This window comes from Polistes canadensis, unplaced genomic scaffold (genome assembly GCF_001313835.1).
Source record: "Polistes canadensis isolate GaletaPanama2010 unplaced genomic scaffold, ASM131383v1 scaffold_144, whole genome shotgun sequence".
NCBI classification, from domain to species: Eukaryota; Metazoa; Arthropoda; class Insecta; order Hymenoptera; family Vespidae; genus Polistes; species Polistes canadensis.
The window spans coordinates 121,516-140,101 of NW_014569691.1; the positions used below are offsets into that span (position 1 = coordinate 121,516).

At 36.4% G+C, this 18,586-nt stretch overlaps 2 protein-coding genes across 14 annotated transcripts in view; one reads left to right on the forward strand and one right to left on the reverse strand.

Annotated features, from left to right (window-relative positions):
• The window catches only part of LOC106788567, a 49,541-nt gene extending 32,989 nt beyond the window's left edge, over nucleotides 1-16,552 (reverse strand). For 11 of the 13 annotated variants that reach the window (XR_001381908.1, XM_014751932.1, XM_014751934.1 and 8 more), the window contains exon 1: nucleotides 16,344-16,552. The gene's annotated coding sequence lies outside the window, so the exon portion shown is untranslated. The remainder of the gene's footprint in view (nucleotides 1-16,343) is intronic. The other 2 variants (XM_014751938.1, XM_014751929.1) reach the window with 1 other exon arrangement.
• A 914-nt stretch (nucleotides 16,553-17,466) lies between these two features.
• Nucleotides 17,467-18,339, forward strand: LOC106788593 (cysteine-rich PDZ-binding protein). Its single transcript, XM_014751998.1, has one exon. The coding sequence runs from the start codon at nucleotides 17,504-17,506 to the stop codon at nucleotides 17,804-17,806; it is 303 nt and encodes a 100-aa protein (XP_014607484.1). The 5' UTR covers nucleotides 17,467-17,503; the 3' UTR covers nucleotides 17,807-18,339.
• Nucleotides 18,340-18,586: the final 247 nt, after the last annotated feature.

The following is an 18,586-nucleotide window of genomic DNA, read 5'->3' on the forward strand; positions in this document are numbered from 1 at the left end:
TTGTTCTAGTCTATATGCCGCGTAATAACTATAAACTCTTCATAGTAATAATAATAACAACAATAATAATAATAATAATAATAATAATAATGATAATGATGATATTATTTGACGTATTATATGACAATGTAATTTCAAATAAAATGTTAATAATAATTATAATTAACGATTGTAATGACGAATAGAAATAATAGAAACTGTGCGCATATAATGTAAATAGGTTAAATATTTTTACGTTAAATAATTTGTTCTTCTCTCTACTCATGATAGATAATAGAGATAGAAATATCCGCGCGGCATCGATCCTACCTCGTATGCGACTTTTCTTTTTATATTTAAACATCTATATTAGTATCGTGGTACGATATACGTATCCCTGTTAGCTCTAATATAGATAAACATGGTCATCCGTACTCGTAAATACGGTTTCACATATTCAATGTATGAAGAAAGATAAAGACCCTTTTCTAAAATTTGTCGGGACTCATAAAAATGAGTAACATTTTAAATGGAACATTAAATTGAAAGGAATATATTTCGTTAATTAAAACTAATTTATAATAAATCAAATACGAATTATATTTATATAAACATTTAATGTTATATATAATAATTAATGGACGTTCCTTTTTTACAATTTTTTTGCTCTTTGTAATTTTCCTTTCCTTCCCCCCCCCCCTATTAAAACGAACGTATCATTTTCACCGAATAAAGCGAAATAAATGCCAAGGTTTTCGAGTATATGAATTCTACGTAGATATATATGCACGTATAATGCACACACACACACACACACACACACACACACGCATACGTATAAATTTACGTAGTAAGTAAATATATTGCATTATCATATCGGGCCAGTGACCTGTCATTATATAGGAACGACTTTGGAAATAATTCGATTAAACCGCGTGCGTAAATTCAGCGAACACGCATCAAAAGAGGCGGAGGGGACCACTATCCAAGCGCCAGGACATATTCAAAAGCCTCGACAGAGGCCACACAGCTAATCCAATATTTTTACTCGATCCCTCCCTCCCTCCCGATCGATTTATTTCCTCTAACTTTCCTCGAGTTCTACCTCTCTCGATAAATTGTTACTCCTATACATCTACGTGCATTACAACACAACGCAACTCAACACCAACAACAACAGCAACAGCAACAGCAACGACGACGACGACGACGACGATGACGATGGAGAGATGTAATTCAATGAATCCAATTTCCTAGAGTTCGCTGGCTATATCGTAATCTCGTTACTCGAAGTATATATATATATATATAATATATATGTACTTATCCATATACACATATAATACGTGTATATGAAATGATAGACTTTTAGTTGGAACGCGTAGTTGTATTTAATGTCATCAACTATCTTTTTACCTCTCTCCCTCTCTCTCTCTTTCTCTCTCTCTATCGGTTTCTCTTTTTGTTTAGAAAAACGAAATGTCTCCTTTATCAAGTAGAGAAGAAGAGGAGGAGAAGTTCGGTCTGAAGAAGAAGAGGAAGAAGAAGAAGAAGAAGGTCGTCGGTCTAACCAAAGAAGATTTCATAGGAACGGAAAAAACGCGTTAGTACTTTAGTATAGAAGATAAGGAAAGAGGAATGGTGGGAGGGAGGAAGGAGAGTTGGGGTTGGTGGTATCGAGGGAGTACTCACTCGGAGTTGGCCTCCCTATTCTTGTGGGCCTAGGCACTCGCTAAAGGTTAAAATGATTTTCACCTATCCGCGAAAGGCGTAGGCAGCACCTCGATGCTCGTCGTCGTGGCGAAACGAGCGTGCCAGTCGACCGAGCACAGAACGTTGTTAATAGTAATAGTAATAGTAATAGTAGTAGTAGTAGTAGTAGTAAGGGTAGTGCTAGTGCATAGTGGTGTAGGTATCATAGTACTAGTACTAACGCTACTAGTAATAGTGGTGGTTGTGGTACGAGCGATGTTAGTAGAGGGAATGAGGGGGTTGGAAAAGACTCTGTGTGTGTATGTGTATATGAGAAAAGCATAGGGTGGTGGTAGAGAAAGGGCGAAGAGTGGAAGGACGAAGAGGGAACGAGGATGGCGTGGCATCGAGTGAGAAAGAGAGAAAGAGAGAAGGAGAGAGAGAGAGAGGGTGGGAGGGAGGGGGAGTGAGAGGGTCTGCTCTGTGCTTCGCTGAGCGTGGAATCAATAGGGGGTCACTGGCACCAACAGATACAATCGGCACATTTTGAATCTACCTTCCGTACTGCACCGCCCGACTGCATCGACCAAATCTCTTTCTCTTTCTCTATGTGTCGTGTTTTCTTCCTTTTATATCTTTTAACTTTTTATCCTATTTCAATCTCTCTCTCTCTCTCTCTCTCTTGTTTGTTGGGCTTTTCGTCCTCGAGAGAAGAGGAGCCCAATCTTTGTCGACGTCGAGTCAATGTCGTTCGTTTCTTTGACGAAGAGACCAAGTTTTGTCAATTTTCGACTTCACAAATGCCTGCCGCTCTTGCTAAAGTATGAGGAAAGAGATAAAATAGAGAGAGAGAGAGGAAGAGAGAGAGAGAGAGAGAGAAAGAGAGAGAGACAGGAGGGGAGGAAGAAAGAGGATAGAATGCCGTATCGATTTTGCGAGAACACGAAGCGACTATTTTCACTCTCTTCCTATCTTTCTCCAGCCCCCTTCCTCCCTTCCACCCTTTATTCCCACCGTCCTTCTCTTCGCCCTCTTCTTCCATCCTTTTCCTCTCCTTTTTCTTTTTATTTCTCATTCTTCGGCTGTTTTGACGTCTTAGCTGGCGTCGCTCTTCTTTCCTAGCGCAGACGAAAAAGATGGGAAAACGTGTAGAGGAGCTGTGCTAGGGGGACGGGCGGGCTATGGGGGGAAGGGTAAAGGGGTTGAAAACGGGGATAGATAATTCGGGCAGACGAATGCGAATATTTTCTTGCTCGTTCGATATTCAACGTGGGGCGTCGTCCTCGTCCTCGTCGTAGTTTCTCTCCTACCCCCCGCGCTTCTTTGCCCTTTCTTTTTCTTTTTCTTTTTCTATTTTCTTTCTCAACGTTGTACGCCCTTTCACGCTTATTCAAGAAAGTCGAAAGTAATTCCTTCCTTTTTCTCGAAATATCATTGAATTCTTATCGTCGTGAACGAACTCTCTAAGAGAACTTGAGAAATACGAGGAAAAAGCTTTGCGAATCGAATAGGAAAAACGTCCTATCTCGAGAATCGTAAAAATGATGTAAGAAGAAGAAGAAGAAGAAGAGGGGAGGGGGAGAGATGGTAAAAGATCAAATCGAAAAGGTCGACATATTTTTCCCCCTCTCGCCCCCTCCTCACCCCTGTCTTTCCTTCATCCCCGTATTATTTTTGGTTTCTACCGATTCCTCTCGAATTGGAATTAAAAATTGAACTGACTAAATCGATTCGTTAAAAAATATAAAAAGGAAAAAGTACTAACGGAGATGGAAGATTTTTCTAATGCAGGACGCGCGTGCCGTGGTGGCGCAGGATGCAATGATTTCACAACCTCCGCATTGCGATTTTACAAAGGAAATGGTTAAAGAATTCGTGCGAGCTCGATGAATTTAAAATATTCCTTCTCTTTCTTTCTTCCTTTCCTTTCCTTTCTTATTTTCTTTTCTTTTCTTTTTCCATGGTGTTTGCGAAGCAAGAAGTACCACCCAACCAACACATCGTAAAGCAGGTTCGCGTAAGCCAACGAACCTTTATCGAGCTGTCGGAATTTAAAGAAGTTCTCTCTCTCTCTCTTTATCTCCCCCTCCTTCTCCCCACCCCACCTTCCCTCACTCTTCTTCCTTTTTCTCGTCCTCCTTTTACTACCATCACCAAAGTACGTATCCGTAGGAACGCCTTTTCAGAAGTGCACTCGTTTAAAAGGGGTGGCCCTTTATGCGTAAGTTAATTCACGCAGGAAAAGGTCGCTCGGTGTAAAGAGCACCAACCGAGATGGGAACTTCTGGAGCATCTCGTCCCTTTCCCCCTAACCACCCCCCACCCCACCTCTTTCTCTCTTATTTTATCTTTGTCTCTGTTTCTCGTATACCTACCTCGTGCAACCCTCGTAGTACCAATGGCCAAGTTGTGAATGCTGACCAAACGCTGTTTGCACGAGCGTTATAAACGGGAGAGAGAGAGAGAAAAGGACTATTATCCATCCACCTCTCTCTCTCTCTCTATCTCTCGTATTATTCTTCGTGATTCTCTGTCAGTTTCCAATGCATACACGTTTGCACACATTCACGGGGAAACAAGCAAACAGCGAATAAACATACACACACGTACCCACTGATATTGTATAGATACACATATACATATGCAAGGTAATTCAGGAAACGGGGCGATTATCAATCGAGTCGCCTTCACTTTCTGCGATTCATCGATACGTTGTACATTGGCCAAAAAAAAGAATAATGCAAGAAATTCGAGAGAAAGGAGGCAAAAAATATAAAAATGAAATGCATATGCGTGTATGTACCACCAATCAAGGATCGATAAAAAAAGGGGGAAAAAAATAGAAAAAGGAAAAGTTCTCATAAGAGCAGACCTGTCTGAGAAAACGTATTTAGCCGAGAGATAATAACCTCTTGAATCGTTTCCTCAAGGACTTACTCTTTCGTTCCGACGAACAAAAGGTCGAGGCGAGTACTTTCGCACTTTTTTACGAGCAATCTTTCTCCTTTCCAACCTCTCTCCCTCCCTCCCACCACCATCACCATCACCATCCTCCTCCTCCTCCTCCTTCTCCTATTCTTTCTCCTTTTACTCATTTATTTTATTTTTCTGAAACTATTTTCCTCTCTGACTTTTTTCTTTCTGACTCTTATTTTTCTACATCTGTCTCGCAGAATCATTTTCTCTCTCTCTCTCTCTCTCTCTCTCTCTCTCTCTCTCTCTCTCTTAATATTTTTATGCCATCCATCCCTTTTTATTTCTCTCCAACTTTGAAATTTATAGAATGAATTTTCGAACGTGGTATTTCGCTTTTCGACGTTCATTTCTGTGGCATGCAACAGTAGCAGCAGCAGCAGCACCCAGCAAAACACATCCCGGGTGGGTCGTTTAACATCGTGGGAATCGGTAACGTTAATTTTCCAGCTTGGAAATGGTCGCTTATGATTTATCGAAGTATGACGATGTGCGTTACTACGGGAAAAACACAACGCGATACGATAATTAGTCAACGGGCGTAACTAACGAACGTAAGCTCTCCGACAGTTCTATTACTCTTTTATCTCTCTTTTTTTCTTTCTCTCTCTCTCTCTCTCTCTCTCTCTCTCTCTCTCTCTCATCCTGTTTGAAACGAGCGAGAGAGAGAGAGAAAGAGGGAACAAGCAAGCAAACGAGTTTTATGAAGTTTCGTGGTGGTTTATCGATACGATTATCCTTTTATCGATCTAATAAACTTTGTTTTACGAGAAACTCGCAGGAAAAATATTTGATAGGATCGACTGCGGAGCCGGTACTCGCAACAAGTGACGAACGATTTATTTTTTTTATAAGTTTATATGTTATAAATGTTAACGTTAATATTCGCGAAATAACCGGCTATTACAGGTGATGTAATTAAACCGATCATTAATAATATGAAATAAGACAAAATTACATACTTTCATTAGGTAATATGTGAATTTACATTAGACGAGTAGTAAAGGTTACGAAATTGAAGTTTGATTCGTAGATTAGATCCGTTTTAGAAAAAGTATTATAGAAATGAATTATAATATATTCGGATTATCTCATCAAAATAATTCTGTAAGCTTGAGATATATTAAGTTATTCGAAATGTAATTAGATTCTATTCCAATGGAAAATAAATAGATGACGATTTTTTTTTGTCGTCGTATTTAAAATTCAAACGATATTCCGAGAAATCAAGTAGTTTGTAATCAAACGAATAATGATATAAATTATTGAGTTGCTCGGAAAATTCGTTTCCGATTTATAATATGGGTCAATAATTCATATTTTCATTTTTTTTCAATTAATTATTGTGTATATATTCGTCAGAGAGAGACAGAGAGAGAGAGAGAGAATAAACAAAATTACAAATCAGTAAATTTGAATAAGAAAAAGAATAAAAAAGAAAAGAATTCTCATTTTCATTTCGTATTCTAACATCGACGATGAACAATGGTCGGAAGGTAGAACTATGTACAATTTTAATTACGGGTCCACTCATTAATCTGTCGTCGTCGTCGTTGTCCTTCGAAGCTGGAAAACTCACCGAGTGAGAGAGTGAAAGAGAAAAAAAATCCGGAACGTCTGCATTTTATTCGTGGAATCGTAGAAATACGATACACGTTTACTCCAAGTTATTTTGTTAGTTCCTTGGTTATAGTAAACCCTTAGATATTGTCTCGAGACAAATATTTTTACTTTCGACGATGTATCTTCGATCGACAAAATGAAAGAAAAGAGAATAAAAATGGGAAGGAAAATGTCGGAATAAAAGAAACATTGCCGATGAGAGACATTATTGTTTGCCCTTTTGTAAACAGAACGAAACGCGTATATGTCACGTAATTCGTTACAAAATCTATATACTCCTTTCTTTTATTAGAAAGAAAATTAAAAGATAGATTAATCGATTGTATATTTCTTAGCTCTTTTCTTTATAGAAAAATGAAATAAAGAATAAAAATTAATAACGATAATAATAATAATAATAATAATAATAATAACTCGTTCAAATCATTGCTATAAAAGAAATGTAAAAAGAATCGCTGAAACGTTGGAATGAAAAAATTTCAAAATAATGATCATTAAAAAGCATTTCTCATTAAGACTCCAACGTTTCGCTTTCTATTTAGCTTTAGTCTCTCTGAAATGCTCCAAACAAAATTGCAAAAATAACAAATATTAAAATAGTAATAATAATAATAATAATAGTAATAATAAAAAATACGTAGACGCGTAGAAAATAAAAGAAAAGAAAAGAAGTCAGAGAGAAATTCGTAAAGAACACATGTATATATATATATATATATATATATACATATCCCTACTGAACTCTCTTCTTAATGTCATAACCCTTTAAAAACCCTTCTCTTTTTCTTTTTCAGTTCCTAAATTTAGCCGACAAGAAAATAAGCACGTGAGACAGAAGGAGAGAGAGAGAGAGAGAATGAGGAAAGATTATCAAACGTTTGTCAACTATGAAGAAGGAATCTCCTGCTCGCATTCTCTCCTTCTAACTTTGAAATGCATTCACTTAGTTTCTCTGCAAGTATTTTCTCTCTCTCACTCTCTCTCTCTCTCTCTCTCTCTCTCTCTCTCTTACACGATATGAGTAACTTTACGTCGAGGACTCGTGATGCGCGTTATAATGTACGATGCGTCGCGTGCTCTTCTCGTAAAACGTCTAGCATATCACACGTCACGCGACGATGAGGACGACGACGACGACGACGACATTGCAAATATATTATAAAGCTGAGAAATATGAAGACGACGTGCGAAAGAGAGAGAGAGAGAGAGAGAGAGAGAGAGAGAGAGAGAGAGAGAGAGAAGGAGAGAGGGAGAGATACGCGCGTTAAGCGACACAAGAATCGCAAAGAAACTAATTGTACGAAGGGTTTTAATCAAATGAAAGTAAAATCAACTAATTATTCGAAATTGCTCGGGACAAATTTGTCCCCATTTCATTCGTTCGTATTTTATTTTTGTCCCACATAAATTAATACATACATTTACTTTTTTACGATATGATTTTTATAAATTTTTCTACTGCATCTCTCACAATATCAACGAAACCAATGAAATATATTTGTGGAAATACAAATTTTATCTTATACCGTACAAGTTAAATCAAACTATAAACTATCTTGATTAATTAATACAATCTCTCTCTATCGATATTTAAAAATTAATTTATCGTAAATATTTGTCTATAAATAAAAATGTATCTAATTAACTGAACCGATGAAGATTTTTGATTTACGTATAAAAAAAGTTTTGCGGGCTGTCCAGAAAAAAAGAAAAACGTAAAAAAAATGGCCGATGAAGGAAAAAAGTAAGAAACGGTAGGTAGCTAGTAAAAAAAGGAAGACAGAAGGAAGGAAAAAAAAAAAGGAAAAATAAGAAAAAAGAAAAAATACACTCGTAAATATAGGTTAAAAGAAGGAGGTCGGGGTCAAGCGGATGCTAAAATCCTTTGCCCGTCTTCGTTGCACGCGCTTTGATACCACTCTTCTCCAACCCCTCACCCTCACCCTCATCCTCTTCCTTCTCCTCCTGCTCCTCCTCCTCCTTAACTACCCTTCCCTTCTCATCCCCCTTTTCACGCTCGCGCGCGCGCAAGCTCCTCGTCTCTAGTTTCGTCTCGGTTTTCCTATTTCGCGCTTGCTAACGAAAGACCAAGAGTGTGTAAGGGAGTGGGAGAGAGAAAGAGATAGAAAGAGAGAGAAAGAGAGAGAAAGAGAGAGAGAGAGAGGAGACGACGAAAGGTGTGGCGCCATGTTTTGATACTCACGGATTTCAACGCGTTTTCGAGAATCGCGTTACGTTTCCAAGATTGTTTCTCCGATATCACGAGTTTCCTTTCCCGTTGCTCACTTCGATTCACGAAATTAATTACAAGAGTGCGAGAGGAGTGAGAGAGAGAGAGAGAGAGAGAGAGAGAGAGAGAGAGAATATATTTTCTACGGAAATGCATAATACAAATAATGATAATTTGTTTATTTTCCAATACGTTCAAATGAATTATTCTAATAAATAAATAACTATTAAAACAATAATTATTCATATGGGTTAATTTATTATTAACGCGTTACTCTCGGCTGCACGATCCCCGCTCGTTGATCATTCGGTTTATTATTTATCGTATTTTCGTTGCACTTTTAATTTTACTTCAGCGGGTACGCAACGCGTTGTAAATAAAATTATTTATCGACAATAAGATTAAATAAAAAGAAAAAAAACAAGAATTAATATAATATTAATAATAATAATAATAAGAGAATAAGATGTAATGAGTAACAAATACGAAGAATGTTAGTTTCAAAATATTATAAAATGGCCGCCGAACGCTTGAGACTCCGCGTTTTCCAGTTATTTACTTGGAAACAAACAACTGTGTGCTGTAGTTAGCAGAGCCTTGCTTTGCTGGTGGTTATTTGCTTACTTACCATTCTCATTCGCTAGCTGACTCGATATGTCACGCAATTTTGTAATACTACTGTAACACCTAAGAACTTACACGTAACTTTAGCTATAAGTATATCCGACAAAAGTTATGTGTAATAATAATAAATCTAATTCTCAAGATTGTTTATTAAAACGGCATCATTTACAAATGATATTGTTAATAATTACGGAGAAAAAAAGAACGATCATAAAGAGATTTATTTAACGTCGAACATCGTACCGAACAGATTTACCGTAGCTGGTAAAAGCTCTTTTACTTTTTTCCACCCTCCTCCCCCTGTACCTCCTCATCATCACCCTACCGTTTGGGAAAATGGGATACGCTTGTGTAACGATAAACGTAACGCCCGTTTGATCATTCACCATGAACCAACGAAGGACTCCATTTTCGATGCGATCATGGTTATTCCGGAAGATGCAGGCCAATCGATAACAGTCGTTATTAAAAGCCACTTTGCAACCTTTTTTCAAATCCCTTTTTTCTTTTTTCACTTGCCCGATTTTTACATGTACATATATATAATATGTACATTGTACGTGTGTCTGCTGTGTATATATATATAAGTATTTCCCGTTAAAGGTATTAAAGGAGGAGTATTCTCTAGAATGGATCGGATCGATCGCAAGTATTACACGTAGCAGTGGTCCTCAAACTTTTTCTTTCTATACCGATTCAACCGTAAAGAAGAGTTCCGATTGAACTTCTCTTTCTTTCTCTTTTTGTATCCCCCTTTTCTTTACCTTTTTTTCTATTCATCATAATTATCATCAAAAAGATATTCAAAAAACGTTCTTTTAATTTTTCAAAGATGGTACACCGAGATCGATGTAACCCCAAGAATATTTCCAAACTATCAGAAAACTAATATCGTGGATTAGAAGAACAACACACACGAGAGAACTATCAAAGACTCCGCCCCCCTCTGTCATGCGAAGTAAAAAACAAGAAAAAATTGTAAAAAGAAAAAGACAGCAATAATGTGTATGTATAGGTGTAGGTTATTGAGATGAGAAAAGGAAGTGGCGGTGAGGGGATTGGTAGATGACGAAGACTCGACAATTTACGCATCGACAAAAGGCCTCGCTGAAGAAGAAGAAGAAGAAGAAGAAGAAGAAAAAAGAGGAGGAAGGGTAAAAGGAAGAAAAAGAGGGGTGGATCAGAGGGAAAAAAAAGCTCGAGAGGTGCTCGGATCATTCTTCCTCTCTTTCCCTCTCTAGTTTTTATTTCTTGTTCGAAGTAAAAGTAGTTCAGTTCAGTTCAGTTCAGAGACGAATAAAGAGGCAGACGAAGAAGCCGCTACTCATCAAGATCAAACCTTTTCCCGCTTGCTTACGAAAGAATTAGATCGAAGAGATAGAGAAGGTAGACTTCATAACGGGGTGAATGCACGAACGAAGGAAGGACGGAAGGACGGAAGGGTGGAAGGAAGGAAGGAAGGAAGGAAGGAAGTATCACCGAGGTGGTCGATCAAAATACCGTCGAATATTCCTCAACTGTTTAAATCTTTCCGTCCAAGTATTATCCGAACGGTTCTTCCTTTAGATTCCGCGTTGCCATTTTATTTCTACGAAGAACCTTTTACGAATGACGACCCCAATCGTACGATCCTTATTCTGCGAACCCTAACCGTAAACGTTACTATAGTCAGCTTACGTTGAACACTCCGCGTATTCTAAAGGTGACTGAAAGTTGCCCGATAAAATTCTGCATGAATTATAACCCTCCGCAAAAAGCGTTTCTTTTTTCTTTTTTTTTCTTTTTTATTCGTCTTTACACAAATATTACGCATATAAAAATAGAGAAAGAGAGAGTATATTATAACTGGTGTGATAAACTTAAAAATTAACTTGCAAAGTTAAATAACGTTAGAGAATGAGGGTTAGAAAAATTCTAAGGGAATTGTAAGACGTCATAGATTTATTAGCGGTTAATTAAACCTTTGCCATTATCCTTCAGACGAATATATTCGTTTATTATTCCTTTTACATACTAATTAGATGTTACTTAAAATAGAAAGAAATAATTTGCATGATACGAGCAAGTAGGAAAAAAAAAGAAAAAAAACAACGTTTCATCCATCTACTTTAAAGTTGATTTCTATAAAGAAGTTTAGTTTTATAAAAAAGAAGATCGATGGATTGATAGATCGATCATTTAAAGACCATACTTCTAATCGTATCTAAATCGATCTTTCTATCCTATACCGGTTAAAAATCAAGACCTCGGTGATACTATCGTTAAGACGTTTATTAGGAAACAAGGGAAAGTACTTTTCGGAGCTAATGCTTTAGGAATGATCGATTGCATGGATATATAAATCGAAGTATGTGTGTGTGCGCGCGTGTATATGTGAATGCATGTATGTAGGACGTTTGACTAGCTCACTTATAAACTTGAAATCGTTCGATAGGTGTTCTTCGTCGTCGTGTTAGAGAAAGCACATACGAAGGAAGAACATAAGCGCTAATCGAACTGCGAACGTCGAACGCCACCATCGTCGTGTCACTGGAGGTTAGGGTAGTTTTTTTCCTCTCTCTCTCTCTCTCTCTCTCTCTCTCTCTCTCTCTCTCTCTCTCTCTCTCTCTCTCTCTCTCTTACTCGTTCTTTCTCGCATACGTGCGTTCTCGCATAACTGGAAAATGCTCGAAGCTATATAATGGCACGGTATCAAACCCTGCTTACAAGCACGAGACACGGAATCGAACACCTGTATTTCGTGACGCATTATTAATGTTCCATGGGGGGGATAGAAAAATAAAAGATACGGTTTCGTTTTATTTTTTCTCTTACTCTTGTCTAATCATATATTTATGCTTTCTTATATCGATGACGTATATACCGAAAAATATATTATCTATAAATATTACAATGTAAAAATGCTAATGCAATTTAATAATAATTCCATAATAATCTGTGAACAAATTTAAAAAATGTTAAATATTAAGTTTAGTATCAAAATTTGATAAAAGATCGTACAACGATGTACACCGATTAGGCAAATCCTGATAATGAAAAAAAAAGAACACTTTCGAAGGTAATATTCTATTGATCAAAGGGAGCTGAGGATCGAGGAAGAAAAGAATCAATCAATTGGCATAATCGGAATCGGTATTAGACAAAGGTGGACGCGCATCATCTCGCGTCGCGGCGTCGCAACGAGGTCGTCGTCATCGTCGTCGTCAACCCCTTGCAACCCACCCCCTACCCTCCCGCTATTTCTCTTCGACCAAGAGAGTCGCGACGACCGCGATCCGTTGAAAAATCGGGACGAGAAGACCGATCGAACAGCACGTTATTAAAGTATTTGACGATTGTCGTTCGCATGCATCGGAAACAGACGTAACGAGAATCACAATGAAAGAAACATGAACAGGAAAACACAAGGGTTGGTTGAACGTGATATAACGTAACATCGAATACGATGGCACCATTTAAAATTTTGTTTCTTTTTTCTTTTTTAAAATTAGCCCTCGAAAAAAGAAAAAACATTAAAGTTCCTGTAACCGTGCAACCGATCATGAAATTATGATTTCATTATATATATAATTATGATTATTTCATTCTCGTTCATTCAATTTCATTTTAAATCTAAACAAAAAGGAAAACGAATCGAATACGATTGTCTAATCAATTGGATGGTCCATTTAAAATTCGTGTCAGATATCGGATAACTGTTTAAGAAGAAAGGGCTGGACTATAAGTCGATTCTAATGAGACCCTAAGCACGTTGATGACAGTGTCGCCTTGGTAACGAGAAAGCCGGATGAGGAATAAGTTTCTAATCCGGATAGGAGACATTGTACCGACACCGCGGATGATAATACAGTCGAAAATAGCGCCAGTCGTCAAGGTGGATCACGAAAAGCCGGCTTGACAGACAGAAAGCTACTACTAACTGTCTAAGGATCGATAGAATTATGTAAGAGAGGAGAAGAGAGCGGATATTCCAAAACCACTGGAACATATATGAAAACTTTGCCATGAATATGAACTACCTTATATTTTTCTCTCTCACATGTTCTATATTTTTTTGTATTTCATAATATTCCCAACCCCCAACCCCCTCCCAACCTATCTCTCTCTCTCTCTCTTTCTCTTACTCATATTTTGTATTTCTTTCTCTCTCTGTTTGATATTCTCATGTTCCGTATTTTTTTTCTATCTCCTATTTTTGGTTGTCTTCCTTTCGCTCCCATATTCTCATATTTTCATATTCTCTATTTCTTTCTCTCTCGCTCGTCGATAAGTTTCACGATGAGCAACACCGCGTCCTTGCTCGGTTCGTAGCCGAGTCTCGCCGTTAGGATCACGTCGTGCGGAAACTCGAGAAAGACCGTCACTGGTCCGCACCATAGGCCATTACGGTTTGATACGGGTAAGACCCCCATAGGTAACAGCCAAAGCATCGAATTTTCCTGCTAGAGGAGAATACCCGTTCTAAGCTTCTACGTGTCCCTCTCTCTCTTTCTCTCTCTCTGTCTCTCTTTCTCTCTGTATATCTCTATGTGTGTACAAATACAGGCTGGATCAAAAATTGTTCAATTATCTTTCAAGTTACTATTGTTCCAAACTTTTTTACATTCATTTTCATTTTTAAATCATCCAACTACAAATTTAAGAATTTTCAACATCTGTCCTGTATGTATTCATATAGAGGATAGCAATCAAATTAATTGTCGTTAGCAATTGTTCATCCCTTCGTTGATTGAAACAGTAACTGTTTCAAGTAATAGTTCAATATTTGTAAATTAAATTTACTTATAATATTAAAACATTTTGCTCACACTGTACGTATATGTTTAATATACATATAGGGTGAGATAAAAAATAGCTTTCTCTAAAATAACTCGAAAGAAATTATTCATTTTTTCTATTTGTTCACGTAAATTGTTCAAACTGATTGTTCAATTATACTCGATACGCGATTAACATAGTTTCATCGTTGACGGAACACAAGCAAGGGTTGGCATTTGAGTTCTGGAATAACCGTTTTCTATCGACTGCTTGAACTCATTCAAAAATCTCGTGGTTTCAGTCGGTGGTTCTGGGGAAAATGACTTACATCTTACTCCGTACACTTGTACGTAAAATACCATCTATAGTCAACCCCCTTGAAGAAAATGTATCCAAAGTGACGGCAAAGTGACGGCAAAGCGTTGGCTTACTTTCGACAAAGATTTATATACCCGTTCCTATTTTCTAGCATCTATGTTTCAAGCCGACAGACGTCGATCTTCTTTATTGTTAAACTCGAACAAGAAGAAGAAGAAGACTAGCAATTTGTGAGACAGAGATAGACAGACTTTATCGACATCCGAACGAATATCATTGGATAAAAGAAATTGATGAATAATTAAATGTAAATCACGTTTTCTAACTGTACGTTTTATATCTTACCGAACTAAAAAACTCTTCTAACCACGATAGCTCAAGAAATAATTGATTATTCTAAGACACCAGAGAGACAGAAAGTCTATCATCAATTCCAATTACACTTTTATTATATATTATTCAATTTCAATCTTTATAAATTTATCATAGATTTTTCAATTTAATAATTATCATATATATGAAAATAAATAAAAAAATCTAAAAATACGTCTCGTGTAAAACGATTGAGTCATTCTAAACGTGTTTTACACGCTTTTACATCGCTTCGTAATGTACATACGGATGCATTTTTGTCTCTCTCTCTCTCTCTCTCTCTCTCTCTCTCTCTCTCTCTCTCTCTCTTTCTCTCTCTCTATGTGTTTTCGAAGAAAGGATATGGATACTTATGCGGTGTCGTGTTTCGTTTCATGGAAATCTTCTACGTATATACATATGTATTACGTCGTTACGCGTATGGCGTTTCGAACTTACGAACATATCCTGCGTTATTAGAATACATTACTGAATGCAATATTTAAATATTATTTAAAAACCAAATTCGAAAAATATTTAACAACATTTACGAGAATGTAAGAAACAAAATTTGATAAATTTCGTATTCGCCAGACAGGATGGTCGATTTCATTTTTATTTTTTTTTCTTTCTTTTTTTCGTTACAGGGGGATTGGTTTTACATTTTTCTCGTAGATGTAAAATAATATGCAAAAGAGAGAAAAAGACTATTTCCCGTTTCGAGGCAACACATATTCACGTCGAATGCGACAACTTTGCGAATCGAGTGACGCGTCGATCGGAACAGAGAGAGACAGAGAGAGAGAGAGAGAGAGACGGAGACAGAGAGAGAGAGAGAATGATGCTGTCACTCTTGACACCTCGATCTTCCTTTGTTCGTTGTACGCGTCACACTCGCGGAATCGCGTATTGACATCTCTACCCATTCAGTAATACATCGAATTCATAACTGACAAGATAGAAACACCTATCTATACGTATATACATATATATGTATATTTTACAAAATACATTATTTTTATACAACGATCACTTTTTACAGAACAATAAAAAAGAAAATAAAACAAGCAAGCGAGTAATATCGAGAGTGATAATTTTAATTACGATTATTAAAAATAAGTTCTCATAGGGAATTATTGAAGAAAATAAAAGGGGTTGTCTCCGTTGACGACGAGACTGTAATATACATGTAAAAATAAGACAAGAAAACGTTTTTTTATTAATTTGGGAAAGAAATCATACGAGAACGACGAAAGAGAGAATGAAACCCTGACGTAATCCTGACATCTAAAGATATTTATTTTGATCTTCGATAGATATTATTTTGCTCGTATTATCGTAACGACAAAGAAGAGAAGTTTGGTTGGTAAGCTTCGTTTTAGAACCCCCAAAGAGCGCCGCGTGTTTCCCCCGTCGTCGAGCAAGGGAATCGATCCAACGCGCTAATATATCTCTCTCTCCCCCTGGACATCGGGGGGCCCCGAATCAGCCTAACCGATATAAGACAGAATTTTTCTTTCCTAGGACTTGCAACATCGTGCGTGTTGTAGATACGTCGTTAAAACGAACCCCTAAACATCAGCGCTAAACTATTATATACGCCTCTCTCAACATTTTCTCTCTCTCTCTCTCTCTCTCTCTCTCTCTCTCTCTCTCTCTCTCTCTCGCTTTCTCCCTCTTCCTCTGTCTCTTTCTTTCGGATTTTTTTCGTCTTTTCTTTTTTCTCCCCCAAAAAAGGGAGACGACAATCACAATTGATCGAATACTTTTGCTAAATAAGAAGGATTTTATTTACCTTTATCTATCTCCTTTCCCCAAAGGCATACACTGGTCACTTTATTAAGGCACGGTTGCACTGGCTCGATCGGCTGCCACTGAATTGCCGCAATTATACGGGAAAGTACGAGCGCGGTTTATGCACGACGGGTGTTTCGAGGGTGGCCGGGTACTCTACGAATAGATGGCGCCCCTTTCTCACCAACGCGCGCCACCCCCTTTTACACGGCCTTTCACGTCCTCGAAATTTCCACCCGAGAGACCTATCCCCACCCTCGCTCGCTTTTTCTTTATCCTCTTCTAACCAATCGGCTAAATTCACGCCCATTCGCGCCATCAAATATGACGTCCCCAACGCCTCCTCGCGTCCATTTCTTCATTTACATTGCCAAGCGTTCCTGTGATTTGCTGTTACCTTGTTTTCCTTCTTTATCTTCCGATCATCCCTCTATTCTTTTTCTCATATTTTTATTTTATTAATATTTCTAACTTTCCTATATTATTTTTTAGATTCTTTTTAAATTTTTCTTCACACAGTTTTAACGTTGATTAATATTTATTTCGATATTAGATGTATGTGTGCATAAAATTTGGCAAATAAAATATACGCCAATCACCGATGGAATATTTTTTTATACTCGTTGCTCATTGGTCCAATTTTTTCCTCCTTTACTTCTACCTTCTTTATAATATTTTATTAGAATTCTTTTTCTATGATTATTCTATAATCTTTTTATATTAAATAGATTTCTGTATTAAATGTTATATATTAAAAATATTAATTAAGCTGCAGTTATCGTCCTAAATTCGTCGCAGTGATTGGTGCATAATGTCACGTATTCTGTGAAATTGATTGGTTGAACTTTCCATCCCCACTTTTCGTGTTCTCTGACTGCACTTTCTAGTGCATTCGTATTAGATTACACTGTGTTTTCGTACCTAGTAAAATTGAGAGATATCTGTATGGTTTTTAATTTGTAACAATTAATAAATACACATTCGCATTTATATTAAATTCGATAAATTGATGTCTACCTGAACATACAATATTTATAAATAATCGTAAGTATGAAATAAAAACTTGTTTTTTAAGAGAGAGAATATAACCAAAAAAACGATTTGTTTTTTCTTTGTAGACCTTTAAATTTGCTGATTATTGCTATAACGAGAATCGACAGAATGGTTTGCGAGAAATGCGAGAAAAAATTGGGAAAAGTAATTACACCCGATCCATGGAAATCTGGAGCCAGAAACACAGTGGAAGGCGGTGGAAGAAAAATTGGAGAAAACAAAGCTCTTTCGGCAAGGAAAGCTCGATTCAATCCATACACTGCAAAATTTGAGACTTGCAAAATATGCAGACAAAAAGTTCATCAAGTTGGTTCGCACTATTGTCAGTCATGCGCTTATAAAAAATCTATATGCGCTATGTGTGGTAAGAAACTTATGAGTACGAAGAATTATAAGCAGTCTGCTACGTAAAGTTACCTCCCTTTACAGGAAATGTCTGAACATAATAAGCAATGATATTTTTGTATGTACATATACATAATGGAACAAAATATGTAAAGTATTTCATATACTAGCGTATCATTTATATCTTCTAATTAATATTAATAATTAGTGACATATGTATTTATATGTACATCAAATAATTTAGTTCGATAACACATAATCAATAATTGTATATTAAATGTATTTACTCTTCTTTAATATTAGCATGCACAAATTTAAATATTGTACAAAATAGAAGTTAATTAGAATTAAATTTAATACGAACAATAATCAAATATGGATTTTGCGTTAGAAGAACAAAAAAATTTTCTGTCAGTATCTTTTTATAACATTGTCATATCATGCTCCTTTAACGTATTTATAAATAAATACTTATGCACACAAACAAGTACAATAAGAGGTAGTAATATAAGTTTGCATTGTATTTGGATTTTATCGTAATATGTATGTATGTATATATATACTTGTTTTCTACCTGTGATATTAAAAATCTTATAATTGTATTACTTTTGATTGTTCTTATTTAATCCTTCGACGTATTTCAATATTTCACATTATATTTTATAAGATATTTTTTTTTAATTCATATTAAAATTATTTTTGTACAATTAGAGTATTGTACAATACTAAATTTACAGTATAGTTAACATGAATAAGATGTCAATTGTTTTGCTTTAAAAGAAGAAAAAAAATAACAATATTGTTACAAATAAAAACTTGCATTAAAGTATAAAAATATATTTCTAT

Excerpts from the sequence above, each read along its gene's own strand:
- LOC106788593 (XM_014751998.1), top strand. The coding sequence starts at position 17,504 with ATGGTTTGCGAGAAATGCGAGAAAAAATTGGGAAAAGTAATTACACCC.